At 41.6% G+C, this 14,945-nt stretch overlaps 1 protein-coding gene across 8 annotated transcripts in view; it reads left to right on the top strand.

Annotated features, from left to right (window-relative positions):
* The window catches only part of LOC122549771 (histone deacetylase 9-like), a 796,606-nt gene that overhangs the window by 454,953 nt on the left and 326,708 nt on the right, over window positions 1–14,945 (top strand). For all 8 annotated transcript variants that reach the window (XM_087987095.1, XM_087987091.1, XM_043689766.2 and 5 more), the window contains one exon: window positions 12,771–12,902. In XM_087987095.1, coding sequence (XP_087843221.1) covers window positions 12,771–12,902 — 132 coding nt within the window. The remainder of the gene's footprint in view (window positions 1–12,770; window positions 12,903–14,945) is intronic.

The raw sequence follows: 14,945 nt of genomic DNA, 5'->3' as shown, positions 1-14,945 counted from the left end.
AGAGTCATAGAGATCTACAGAACAGAAAAAGGCCCTTCGGCCCATTGTGTTCCATGCCAGTCAAAAACAACCACCTCATTATTCTAATCATGTTTTCCAGTTTTTGGCACATAGCCATGTATGTCTTGTCATCATGAGTGCACATCTCAATATTTCTTAAATGTTATGAGGGTTTCTGCCCTTACAATCAGTGAGTTCCAGATTCTCACCACCCTCTGGATGAAGCAATTTTTCCTCACGTCTCCTTTAAACCTTCTGCCCTTTACCTTAAATCAATGCCCCCAGTCACTGATCCCTCCACCAAGGGGAGGTTGGGGGAGGGGGTGGGCGCTGGATGTGAGGGGCAAAGGTCCTTTCCATGATTCATGCCTGTGGCCCTCATAATTTTTATATATATCAATCCTATCCCCTTTCAATCTCCTCTGTTCCAAGAAAAACAACCCCAGTCTGACCAATCTATATTTACAGCTGAAACACTCCAGCACATGCAACATCCTGGTAAATCTCCTCTGCACCTTCTCCACAATCCCATCACTCCTATATAATGAATTCCCGAATTGCTGACAGTACACCAGCTGTGGCCTAACCAACATTTTATCCAGTTGCAGTGTGTTCTCCTTGTTTTTTTTAACTCTGTCTTTGCAATTAAAGGCAGGTACTGGCCAAGGTTACACTATTTCTCTCCACAGATGCTGCCAGACATGCAGAATTTTTCCAGCATTTTCTGTGTTTGTTTTAGATTTCCAGTAAGTGCAATATTTTGTTTTCATTCGAGTGATTGTGGTGGGCAGTTTAGAGCTTTACTTTTTAAAAGGTAAACTCATTCTAGGTTATCTGAGTATATCTACTTCCAGATTAACAGGGATGATTTGGGGTCAGGTGACACACCAGTTCTGAAGGGCTGTAACAGAAATTATAAAATCTAAATGAATTTCCAACTTAACTCGCCATTTGGTTGTAGCAGTTACTGGCCAGGCCTACCCAGGGCTCAGGAAACTTCGGCAACAATAGGGCACAGGAACAGCCAGATGCAGTGGTGAGGGATCTGGGCACCTTTGAGCATGAATCGCAGAAAGTGGGTCTGCAGGTGCAGCAGATAGTAAGAAAGGCAAATGGAATCCTGGCATTTATTGCAAAAGGACTGGATTAAAGAAGTAAAGAGGTGTTGTTACAATAATATAAGCTGTTGGTGAGACCACACCTGGAGTATTGTGTCCAGTTTTGGTCTCTTCAGGAAGGATGTGGTGGCATTAAAGGCAGTACAGAGGAGCTACACCAGACTGATTCCAGGGCTGTCTTACCAGGAGCGGTTGAATACCTTGGGCTTCTATTCGCTGGAGTTCAGAACAATAAGGGGGATCTGATTGAGGTCTATAAACTGCCAAAGGTCATTGTTAAGGTGGACATTGAACAAATGTTCCGCGTTTTGGGACAGTCTTGAACAAGAAGTCATAGATTTAGAGTGAGAGGACATAGGTTCAAAACTGAGATGAGGGTTTCTCAGAGGGTTGTGAATCTGTGGAAGTCACTGCCCTGTTGGAGGCAGAATCAATCAACAGATTCAGGAAAGGCGTAGATATGTTTCTGATGAAAAGGGGGATAAAGGGCGATGGAGAGGAGGCAGGACAGTGGAGTTGAGACCATGATAAGATCAGCCATGATCATGTTAACCGGTGGAGCAGGCTCAAAGGGTTGAATTAGGTGAAAGTGAGGACTGCAGATGCTGAAGGTTAGGGTCGAGGGTGTGATACTGGAAAAGCACAGCAGGTGCTTTTGCCCAAAACCTCTATTCTCCTGCTCCTCGGATGCTGCCTGACCATATGTGCTTTTCCAGCACCACACTTTCGACTCAAAGGGCTGAATTGTCTACTCCCACTCCTCATTCCTCTGTTCCAATGTAGCAGGGAAGTACATTTCTAGCACTGCTGGTGAGACAGGAGGAATAATGATTCTTCAGTCTCCTGATCTCGACCTGCCTAACCTATTGTGATCTGCTATCCTCCCCTTGATTAGCAATTTAGTTCTTCCAATAATGGGCACTTTAGCTTCCTTCTCCATGATCTTTCCCACCTGCTATTCCTCCACCCAGTCTGGCATCAGGCTGTAGCCTTTAACTGCCTCGAAACCAGGTATTGCTATGAAGTTCAGCAGGAGTTTTGTATTTGCAGTGATACCAAGTTTCCCTAATGTCAGAAGTCTTCCAAACCCTACCATGCTTTCCCCTCCTTGATACGTATTATGGTTTGGGTGATAACTGATGTGACACCCATAGTGCTATCACCAATAATGTGTATGGCCTTTTTTCCTAAGACCCTAAGATGAAAGAGCAGATGAAGGCATTCCCGCTCATTGAGTCTGCTCCACCATTCATTGAGATCATGGCTGATCTGATCACCGCCACTTGCCTGCCTTCCATCACCACCACCACCTCCACCTCCCCCGCCCCCCTTTCCCCCCACCCCCCAACCCTGGCTTTATTTAGTGATTGGAGAAAGTGAGGACTGCAGATGCTGGAGATCAGAGCTGAAAATGTGTTGCTGGAAAAGCGCAGCAGGTCAGGCAGCATCCAAGGAGGAGGAGAACTGACGTTTCGGGCATGATCCCTTCTTCGGGAATGAGGAGAGTGTGCCAAGCAGGCTCAGATAAAAGGTAGGGAGGAGGGATTTGGGGGAGGGGCGTTGGAAATGCGATAGGTGGAAGGAGGTTAAGATGAGGTTGATAGGCCGGAGTGGGGGTGGGGGCGGAGAGGTCAGGAAGAAGATTGCAGGTTAGGAAGGTGGTGCTGAGTTCGAGGGTTGGGACTGAGACAAGGGGGGGGGAGGGGAAATGAGGAAACTGGAGAAATCGGAGTTCATCCTTTGTGGTTGGAGGGTTCCTAAGCGGAAAATGAGGCGCTCTTCCTCCAGCCGTCGTGTTGCTATGGTCTGGCAATGGAGGAGTCCAAGGACCTGCATGTCCTTGGTGGAGTGGGAGGGGGAGTTGAAGTGTTGAGCCACGGGGTGGTTGGTTGGTTGGTTGGACCCAGAGGTGTTCTCTGAAACGTTCCGCAAGTAGGCGGCCTGTCTCCCCAATATAGAGGAGGCCACATCGTGTGCAGCGGATGCAGTAAATGATGTGTGTGGAGGTGAATTTGTGGCGGATATGGAAGGATCCCTTGGGGCCTTGGAGGGAAGTAAGGGGGGAGGTGTGGGCGCAAATTTTGCATTTCTTGCGGTTGCAGGGGAAGGTGCCGGGAGTGGAGGTTGGGTTGGTGGGTGGTGTGGACCTGACAAGGGAGTCAGGGAGGGAGTGGTCTTTTCAGAACGCTGATAGGGGAGGGGAGGGAAATATATCCCTGGTGGTGGGGTCCGTTTGGAGGTGGCGGAAATGACGATGGATGATATGATGTATATGGAGGTTGGTGGGGTGGTAGGTGAGGACCAGTGGGGTTCTGTCCTGGTGGTGATTGGAGGGGCGGGGCTCAAGGACGGAGGAGCGGGAAGTGGAGGAGATGTGGTGGAGAGCATCGTCGATCATGTCTGGGGGGAAATTGCGGACTTTGAAGAAGGAGGCCATCTGGGTTGTACGGTATTGGAACTGGGTCTCCTGGGAGCAGATGTGGTGGAGACGAAGGAATTGGGAATATGGGATGGCGTCTTTACAGGGGGCAGGGTAGGAGGAGGTGTAGTCTAGGTAGCTGTGGGAGTCGATTGGTTTATACTAAATGTCCGTGTTGATTCGGTCGCCCAAGATAGAAATGGAGATGTGTAGGAAGGGGAGGGAGGAGTCTGAGACGGTCCAGGTAAATTTGAGGTCGGGGTGGAAGGTGTTGGTAAAGTGGATGAACTGTTCAACTGTTAGTGATTAAAAAGCTGTCCTTCTCAGGGTTGAATATACTTAATGACCCACTCTCAACAGCTGTTTGTACACACATTCACTACCCGCTGAGAGATGAAATTCCTCTTCATTTCTGTCTTAAAAGGGTGACCCTCTTATTCTGAATTATGCTATCTGGTTCTAGACTCTCACAAAAGGGGAAACAACCTTTCCACATCTAACCTGTCTGGTCCCCTAAGAATTTTGCATGTTTCAACAAGATCACAGAGTCATAGAGATGTACAATATGGAAACAGCCCTTTCGATTGTTGCTGATGACTTCAGAATTGCTCCCACTCCCAATTTCCTTCCTACCTTTTCTCCTGTGTCACTTCTTCTCTCCCTCCCACCAATTGCAAGATCTTTTTTCAGTTCAGAATGACCCTTTTTTAATCATACTTTTCTTCATTTATCTATTGACGTGAATGTTTCTTTCTTGTTTGATAGTTTAATGGATGTAGAAGAGTGGATGCAAGCTTCATAAATCTTGTTCAGTCAGATGTCTTTCTCAGCAGTACCTCAGAAAGAAATGTGATAAAGGCTGAGGCAAATCCAGGTTTAGTGTTTGTTCCTGGGACACCATTGAGACTGATTCTTGTTGCATTATAAAATCCCATTGGTCCAGTGTTACTGAATAATTTAGAGTAATTGCTTATAAGGAACAGCACATGGTGAAATGATTTTTTTCTACTTGATGTGATTTAGGATTAAAGTGGAAAATGCTTTTAAATATTGCAAAAAATTTGCTCCCTGTAGGTTTCACCCAATAGTACAGTAAGTGCATTTATCAAATTATATGACACAATGTCATACAAAGCTAGAAGGTGCTAATTTTGAAATTTAGTCTGCATTGATGTGATCTCAGGGTAATTGTGTTGGTGTTAACTGTTCTGTGCCCATTATCAGCAAGGGTTCCCGCTGCAAATTACTGTCCAGAAAACTCTGGAGTGCAATGTGTCTGTCGATTTGTGAACATGTGAGGTGTATATGATAATTGTATGTCTGAGATGCATAGAACAGAATCACACAAGGCTGTGATGCTTCATGACAGACCAGCTGGACCACAGTTACTGTTTAAGACCACATATGACTAATCTCACATACACTGTCGGGTGACCTAGTGTGAAACCTTTCTTGCGGTACCATGTTAGGGCCAAGGCATTGCCATGCATAGAAGACTGGCTGACTGACAGAAAACAGAAAGTGGGGATAAAAGGATCTTTTTCAGGATGGCAGCAAATGACTATCATGGTCAGTGTTGAGAACACAACTATTCATTTAAAAATCACACAATAAGATGTTAAAGTCTAACAGGTTTATTTGGAAGCACTAGCTTTCAGAACACTGCTCATTCATCAGGTGGTTGTGGAGTATAAGATCATAAGACGTCTTACAATCTTATACTCCACAATCACCTGATGAAGGAGCAGCTCTCCGAAAGCTAGTGGTTCCAAATAAATATGTTGGACTATAACCTGGTGTTGTGTGAATTTTAACTTTGATCACCCCAGTCCAACACCTCCAAATCATGACAACTATTCATGTTATCCTTTAATGATCTGAATGAAGGAACTGAGGCACTGTTGGTAAGTTTGCAGATAACACAAAGATAGGGGAAGGGATAAGTAGTGTCGTGGAAGCGGAGAGGCTGCAGAACAATTTGGATAGGCTGGGAGAGTGGGAAAAAAAGTGACAGAATACAATGTGGAAAAGTGTGAGGCTTTGCACTTTGATAGGAAGAATAGGAGAATAGTCTAGTTTCTAATTGGGGAAAGGCTTGAAATACTGAAATTGCAAAGGGATTAAGGAATCATAGTTCAGGATTTTCTAATGATCAATATGCGGGTTCAGTTGGCAGTTAGGAAGGCAAATGCAATGTTAGCATTCATTTCGTGAGGAATAGAATACAAGGGCAGAGATGTACTATTAAGGCTCTATAAGGATCTGGTCAGAGCACATTTTTAACATTGTGAGCAATTTTGGATCCCTTATCTAAGGAATGATGTGCTGACATTGGAGTGGGTCCAGAGGAGGTTTGCAAGAATGATCACGGGGATGAAGGGTATGTCATATCAAAAGCAGGTCTGTGCTCAGTGGAGTTTAGAAAGATGAGAGGGGATTTCATTGAAGCTCTCAGAATACTGTGAGGCCTGGATAGAGTGAATGTGGAGAAAATGTTTCCTCTAGTGGCCTGAGGGTACAGCCTCAGAGTAAAGGGACAGTCCTTTAGAAGTGAGATGAGGAAAATTTTCTGCAGCTAGTACATCTGTGAAACTCATTGTTGCAGATGGCTACAGAGGCTAAGTCATTGAGTGCAGAGCTTGGTAGGTTCTTGATTAGTGAGAGGACCAAACGTTATGTGGAGAAAGCAGGAGATTGGGATTGAGAAACAAATCAGCTATGGTCAAATGGCAGAGCAGATTTAAATGGGCTGAATGGCCTAATTATGCTCTGATATCTTATGGTCATAAGGTAACGGTTCTGAGAGATTAATGTTCAAGTTGCATTAGTTCAACCTATCTGATGATGTCACCCAGTCTTTAGGCGGAGGCAGGTAAGTTCAGCAATAGCCTTTGAAGGGAGCAGATGTATTCTGGATAGCTCCCAGGAGTTCTTAAGAATTACACCTGACTTGTAATATAGTTGGGCTTATTACTCCCATGCAATAAGTTATCTCGTTAACAAAGACCTTCGCCTCTTCTGTGAAGATTCCATGGAGGCGGATACCACTAATAATTAGACAGACCCTAGATGTAGAAAAGACAAAGGAAGATTGGCAGTCAAATCCTACAAGCATCCCTTACTCTGAATCGCATATTGGCATGATGTGCTAGTAGCAGAGTAACACTAACTGGTGGTTCAGATTTCATGCTGTGATTCCCACTGTGCAGCTAAAGCTGCTTCCCTCCATAATAAAGTCAGAAGGTATGTATGCTGATGTTTGTGCAATGTTCAGCAAGATTCACAACTCCTCAGATACTGAGGCATATCCAAATGCAGAAAAATCTGACCGTATCCAAGTTTTCAAGTGGCAAGTACCATTCAAGTCGCATAATTGTCATTTGGTACAACAAACGGGCAAATCTTATACAATTAATTAGAGGGCCTTGGGAAGTGTTGTAGAATAGGGGACTTAGGGGTTCAGGAACATAATTCTTTGAAGTTTGCATTATATAGAGACAGGGTGGTTAAAAAGACATTTTGCATGCTTGCCTTCAATGCTCAGTCCTTTGAGTATAGGAGTTGGGAACTGAAAATGTGTTGCTGGAAAAGCGCAGCAGGTCAGGCAGCATCCAAGGAGCAGGAGAATCGATGTTTTGGGCATGAGCCCTTCTTCAGGAATCAACACATTGCTTTTCCAGCAACACATTTTCAGCTCTGATCTCCAACATCTGCAGTCCTCACTTTCTCCTATAGGAGTTGGGAAGTCATGTTGAGGTTGTACAGGACATTGGTGAGGCCTCTTCTGGAGCATTGTGTCCAGTTCTTCTTGCTCTGTTGTAGGAAGGATATTATTTAGCTGGATAGGGTTCAGAAGAGATTTACCAGGATGTTGTCAGGTATGGAAGGTTTGCGTTATAAAGAAAGACTGGATAGGCTGGGACTTTTTTCAGTGGAGTATAGAAGGTTGTGTGGTGACCTTACAAAGGTTTATAAAATCATGAGGGGTATATACAGAGTTAATGGTAGGTATCATTTCCTGAGGATAGGGGATTTCAAGACTATGGGGCACAATTTTAAGGTAAGAGGCAAAAGATTTAAAAACTAAAAGAGGGACAATTTATTTACAGAGGTTGGTTTGTATGTGAAATGAACTTCCTGAGGAAGTGGAGGATGCGGGCACAGTTACAATGTTTAAAAGACACTTAGATAAGTACATGAATAGGAAATGTTTGGAGGGATATTGGCCAGGAGCACTCAGGTGGGCCTAGTTTAGTTTGGGATTATGTTAAGCATGGACTGATTGGACCGGAGGGTCCGTTTCTGTGCTATATGACTTTGACTCTATAAAAGAAAATTCAATCTTTTTCTAATGATATTCATTGGAACTACTATTGCTGAATCCCCCAATATCAAGATCCTGGGAGGTGGCATTGACTAGAAGTGGAAATGGACTAACCATATACGCACACACACATTTCATATGGTGTATATACTGAGGCTACAAGAGCAGGTCAGAGTCTAGGAATATCGCAATGAGTAACTCATTTCCTGACTCTACAAAGCCTGTCCACCATCTACAAAGCCAGGATGGAGTGATGGAGTACTCTTCATTTGACTAGATGAGTACAGCTCCAACAACATGGGTGAAGCTTGACACCATACAAGACAAAGCAGCCCATTTGACTGGCACCATATCTACACATATCCACTTCTCTATTCCAGATGTCCAGTAGTAGTTATCTGTACCACCTTTAGACAAGACCCAGTCAACCCATGACCACTACCTCCTTGACAGACAAGGATAGCTGATACATGGGAACATCATCACCAATATGTTCCCCTCCAAGCCACTCACTATCCTGACTTGGAAATGTTTTTCCCAAGTCACTTGGTAGGAATGCTGAAACTCCCTCCCTAATAGTATTTTGTAGATACCCACACTAAATGAGCTGCAATGGTACAAGAAGGCAGCTCGTCACTACCTTCTCAAGGGTGACTAGGAATTGGCTATAGTTGCTTGCCCACACAATGATGCTCACATCCCATTACTGAACAAAAGTAAGTTATTGAACACAAGTATGTTTGCTGTGTTAAGAGTGTAATTGCTTTAAGATATTTAGTCGTCAGTTAAAATGCAATTACTGATAGCGATAGCTGACAACAGCTGTGGAAGCGTCAACAGAGAAAGCACAAGGATGGCAATGGTCATCTCCAACAAGAGAAAATTCAATCCTTTTCTCATGACGTGCTTTGGTCCTAGAATTGTGGCACAATGACTCAGTGGTTAGCACTGCTGCCTCACAGTGCCAGGGATCCAGTTCAATTCTACCCTTGGTCGACTGGCTGTGTAGAGTTTGCACATTCTCCCCATGCCTGCGTGGGTTTCCCCCGGGTGCTTCGGTTTCCTTCCACAGTCCAATAAAATGCAGTTTAAGTGGGTTGTCCATGCTACATTACCCAAAATGCCCGGGGTGTGTAGCTAGGTGGCCAGGGGAAATTTAGGGTTACAGGGATAGGATAGAGGGATAAGACTGGGTGGGATGCTCTCTGGAGGGTCATGTGAACTTTATGGGCCAAATGACCTGCTTCCACAATGTAGCGATTCAATGAATGACCCAAAGATAAACTTCCATTCAAAGGTGGAGGATTGGTGGCAACTGTAATCTTGGGTGCACATATATTTAATTATTTGGCAAAAAGGTTAGAAGGAGATGTTGCATAAGGTGACAGTTCTGAAATACTTAATGTTGAAATTGCATTAGCTCCAGTCAATATAATGGTTTCACACAGTAGTTGAACAGAAACAGATAAGTCTTTGTAAGGAGCTGATGTTTTCAGTACAATTACCACAGAATTATACTCCAGTATGTGGCGGTAGCAATCAGGAGAATCTCTAACACAGGAATTTTAAGTTATTTTAATTTGTTTAGGAGGAATTGTAACTGTCCAGAACTGGTGGGGTTTGGTCATGTAAACCCATGAAAATAAAAAAAAATACCCAATCTAAATTGCCTTTAAGCTGATGGCTTTTAGCTTTATTAGAGGTAAGATGGTTTCAGGAGACAACCAAGTGACTCCTAGAAAGTGGGTTGTTCATTGAAATAATTAAAATGAGGCTGCATCAAGGTGCCAATGCCTGGGGAACTGAGATTAAAAGAACATTGAATTGATTCTTCTATTAATATCAATATTATGGATACAAAGGAAAGCTCCTCTTTCTATTTGACATCAGGTCTTTGACTACATAGCATCCTGTATGCTGTGTTTAACCTTTGTGGTTTTAGCTTAGCCTCGAACTTTTTATTTTAAGAGCATGTTTGTATGGCAAACAATGGACTGCTTTTAATTTTCGATCATGTATTGAAAATTCCTGCTTGACATTGCAGAATTAATATTTTTCTTATTGACATGATTGATTTTTGATTCAGTATATGTAATTTCTCAGAGATATTTTGATCACAACAGGTACCTAAAATTTAAATATAGAGTTACATTTGTCAGAGTGTGAAAGTAAAAACAACTGCATCTATACTTTATGTGCACAGAACTCACCAAGAAGCAACATTGTAACTGAGGGACAAGTATTGACCAGGATACCTGGGGTAAATTCATTGCTCTTCTTCATAAACACGGCTGAGATCTTTGAGTCACAAGAAAGGGAAGGCATGGTCTGATTTAATATATCATCAAAAGTACAAGGTTTCCAACACTCCGTTAGTACAACATTTGAGAGCCATTTGAATTTAAAGTTTCAAATCCTGTTTGTGTCTTACCATTATATTGTAGCAAAATGTAAGGTACATACATTACTATTGTTAGAATGTAAACAGATTAGAACTTCACTATTTGGATAGGTAACCAGAGAGGCAGCTCAGTGGACTTCAGAACCTGCTCAGTTAAACTTTGCAGAGTGAAACACCAAATCAGGCTGTCAACCTGCAACAGTGCACTCTACCCCTGCACAACAAAGTCAATATTTACACCAAGGTTCCATGATGACATGTATGTCTTTAACATCTGAACAGCAAACATTTGCTTGGTGAAGCATACAAAATCTCATTTAGTATTTGATGTATTAAATGATTTCAGACAGCAGTGCAATGATGCAAATTGGATCACTGCACGAGAAAAGTGCATTCTTCCCTGAGCTTAACAGCTGTCTATTAAATAAAATTGATGACCCATCAAATAGCATATTAATAATTTCAGAAAGAACAATCTGCAATTGAAGGAAACCAATACTTGAACAACATTAGTCAAAATAACAAGGAGTGCAGTTGTACAGTTTATTCTTAGTGCCTCGATTATGTTATCTTCAAATTTGTTCATCTTTCTGACAGCTGTAAATAGCTTGTTTTGTGTTTCACATATTACCAGGCAGATTGCAAAAATAAATTGTTCCTGTGTCTTGATTTTATACTCATCACATTTCTTCATGAGATGATGGCTTAGAATTCCACCTGCCCTTTCTGAGTCAACACCCCCATCACTTCTTCTCAAGCTATTCATTCCTTGTTGCCAACAGCCTCTTTTGTATACATTATTTAAATGATCATTATTCATGTAAACATAAAGATGAGCATAGGCTACGAGGTTGGTTGACTGCAGGGAAAATACCTGGATTTATTCTCACCCGATGTTCACATGCATTCTCCTGTAGCAAGGGCTACTGTGTAGTGATTAGAGACCAGAACTCCAAGCATTTTCCTTTGTGTGTAAACCCACATCCCTGCTTGACTGAGATCCACAAGCTTAGCACAGATTAAAGATAGGAGTTTAGATCAGAGTGGTGCTGGAAAAGCACAGCAGGTCAGGCAGCATCCGAGGAGCAGGAAAATCGACGTTTCGGGCAAAAGCCCTTCATCGGGAATAGCTATGAAAACCTATTCCTGATGAAGGGCTTTTGCCCGAAATGTTGATTTTCCTGCTCCTCGGATGTTGCCTGACCTGCTGTGCTTTTCCAGCACCACTCTGATCTAAACTCTTTTTTCCAGCATCTGCAGTCCTCACCTTTGCCTACAGATTAAAGATAGACCGAGAAGTGCCTAGATTCTACATAGCTAAACTGCTCACCAGACAGACTTGCTGAATTTTGATGAAACCTCACTAATATCACAATTTGAAATCAAACATGGTGATTTAAATATATTTAATTATCAATGGCTTGAGTTCAGAGTTACTTTTCAAAACAACTAAATATCTGCTGTTTTGGATCAATTAACTTACACGTATAAAAATAAGTTAAAAATCACACAACACCAGGTTATAGTCCAAGAGGTTTAATTGGAAGCACACTAGCTTTCGGAGCGTCGCTCCTTCATCAGGTAGTTGTCCAACGCTCCAAAAGCTAGTGCTTTCAATTAAATCTGTTGGACTATAACCTGGTGTTATGTGATTTTTAATTTTGTACACCCCAGTCCAACACCGGCTCCTCCACATCATGTATAAAAATAAAGTTGAGTTGTAATTAAAGCATTAAGATATATGTGAATTCAGAAAACATGCGTATTCATGTATAAAGAGCTTAGAGGGGTAATATTTCTCCACATCTACAACTAAGGTCAGCAAAGAACATGATGGAAACAGCAATATCAAGTGACTTTGAGAGGTTATTGTTTTCTTTAAGTATCTCTTTGGCAACTCACAGAACAATGTGAGTTCTCCACCTTTGCACACACAGGGTCTTTGTTAATGTGGGAGGTCTGAGTAATAATGAGTTCCTACAAAGAATCTGTGTCAGAGGTGGAGTAAATCAGCAGGGATATGGAGAACTCCCACTTTTTCCAGAATACCATCCCAAAGAGCTGACTCTGCTGGAGACATTAGAATAGAAAAGAGAATGCAAAAAGTAGTAGGGACTACTTAAGCAACCCTGTGACTGGAGTCCAATGTCATTGTAGGAGTTTGAATATGGTTACTAAGATTGGGTACAGGGATTCTACAGCACATTGTGCAGTTTTTCATTTGTACTATTCACAGCAGATTGTTGTTATGAGACTTAGTGGCTTGTAAATTTTCAATTTTTTGTGGTGTTTGGGTGGACAGTTTTTGATCAGATGGTTAGTTTGGGAATCCCAAACCCTGCTTTCATTTCCCCTGATTGAAACAATGAAAGAATCTGTGCACAGGTAAAACTCATCTGCCTGGAGTTGAGTGCACTTTACTTGGCCTCTTATCACTCTCCTTGTAATGTGATACAAATGTAATTTTGATTCTGTTTGCCCCAAAATCATGTTCTCGTGTTTTCACAGCCTCAGAACCAAATTTGAAGGTGCGTTCCAAGTTAAAACAGAAAGTGGCAGAGAGGAGGAGTAGTCCATTATTGCGCAGAAAAGATGGCACCATTATCAGCACCTTCAAGAAGAGAACACTTGAGAGAACAGGTAGTTGGGAAGAACATAAGGCTGTTCATTAAAGCTAACATTGCTCTGTTACGGGTGTCTTCAATGCATCCAAAATCTTGCCTGTTTCTTAGTTTAGCAAAACGAAACAAATAACTCGAAACAACTAATTGAAGCAGTTCCTGCAATAGAATCAATTGTTTTGTTAGCTATGAGAATTAATTGTATGAGGGAAATGGAACAATGTAAGTACAGACATTTAAACCTTAGAGGGAGGTAGTGGCATAGTGGTAATGTTACTAGGCTAATAATCCAGTAATCTAAATCTAGCTCAATATTTAAGGATTTAGGTTGAAGACCACTTTGGACAATGGTGAAATTTGTAAAATCTAGAATTAAAAGCTATTATTATAAAGACCCATTTGGTTTATTAATGTCCTTCAAGGAAGGAAATCTGCCATCCTTACCTGATCTTGCCTACATTTGACTCCAGACCTCAGCAATGCAATTGTGCCTGGAGAAAAGATCAGTTCAATGGTAACTTAGGAAGTACAACAAATGCCAGCTTTTACACACCGTCACATACAAGGAAGGAAAAAAACAATGAGAGGAAAAGGCTTTTTTAAAATCTAAATGGTTACCAGTTTGATTGATTAATCTTTTCCCTATGTATTTACATTCCACTTTAATTTCTCAAACTACCCTATCTCCAGAAATATATCTAATCATCTTTTAAACCAATTTATGTTATTATTATACTTAGCCATCTCTGGCAACTTATTCCATAATTTTCCCATCCTGAATTTATAAAATCTCATTTTACTTCTCTCTCTATTTCTAACTAATTATTATTAACTGATTTTCCACACTGTTTGAGTTTATGGCTTGCATATAGAAATTTTGTTCATCTCCTTCAAGATTTTTAAACTTCAGTTAGGATATTCTAAATGCATATATGTTTTAAATACAAATTCCTTCATATTTCCTCACGTTATCAGTGATAGTATGCTTTAAGATTTCTTGCATAATTGTTCCATGTCTTGGCTAAGTTTTTAAAAAGGAACAGTAAGGATATCTCATATGGTAGGAGGCACAATCAGTTAGTCAATCAGCCTCTTAAATATCAATTGGAGTATTACACCTTTCCATTCAGAAATAATATTGAGCATGGAAAGCCAGAAAGTTTAAGATGAATTTAGTCTTGCTGTACAAAATGATAGTAATATCACTGGATGAATAATGCAAAAGGTCAAGCTAATGTTCTAGAGACACAGTTCAAAACCCAAAGTTGGTGAAATTCAAAAATTCAAAAATAAATCTGGATTTGGGAACTGGGAATATTGGCAATGGCTATCATTGATTATTGTAAAAGTCATTCCCTTTCTGTCATCCTTACTTGAAATGGCCAAGATGTAACTACAGATACACAGTAAGGTGGTCAGCATTACTCTCTGAAATGGCTGAGCAAGCCATTCATTTCAAGGGCAATTATGGATGGGCAATAAAAGCTGCTGATGTCCATGTCCCTTGAAAGGCTGAAAGGGAAAGAAGCAAGTCTAAGAAATAGGTGAATGAGTTGGCTAAATAGCCCATCAGACCGACTTCCATTCACTTGATTTAATTTGATTTATTTGTTGTCAAGTGTATTTGTTTTGCAAAATACGCAGTGAAAACATTGTACGGTATGTATATTGGATCACAATTGAACTTCTAAATAAACTCTTCTTCTCTATCCTATCCCAATTTTCCCTAATTCATTTCGTGGCCAAAAATCTATCAACTTCAATTATGAGTATGCTTGACAGCCGAGCACCTTCACTTTCCAAAGAGAGGTTGTACCAGGGGATATCTGAACCAGGAAGGGAACTTAATTAGTGAATGTTTCGGGGTAACATAGCAGGAGACACCTGATGTGTTAAGATGAGTTTGAAGAGGGCATGCAGGGAGAATCTTAGAATCTCTACAGTGTGGAAACAGATCCTTTGGCCCAACAAGTCCACACCGACCCTCCGAAGAGTATCCCACCCAAACCCATTCCCCATTGCTCTACATTCACCCCTGACCAATGCACCTAATCTAACCATC

The sequence above is a fragment of the Chiloscyllium plagiosum genome, unplaced genomic scaffold, assembly GCF_037043375.1.
Source record: "Chiloscyllium plagiosum isolate Xiang-an unplaced genomic scaffold, Cpla_swu_hap1 HiC_scaffold_5, whole genome shotgun sequence".
In the NCBI taxonomy this organism is placed as follows: Eukaryota; Metazoa; Chordata; class Chondrichthyes; order Orectolobiformes; family Hemiscylliidae; genus Chiloscyllium; species Chiloscyllium plagiosum.
The sequence above is the reverse complement of the archived record's forward strand: the minus strand, read 5'-3'. Positions and strand labels throughout refer to the sequence as shown.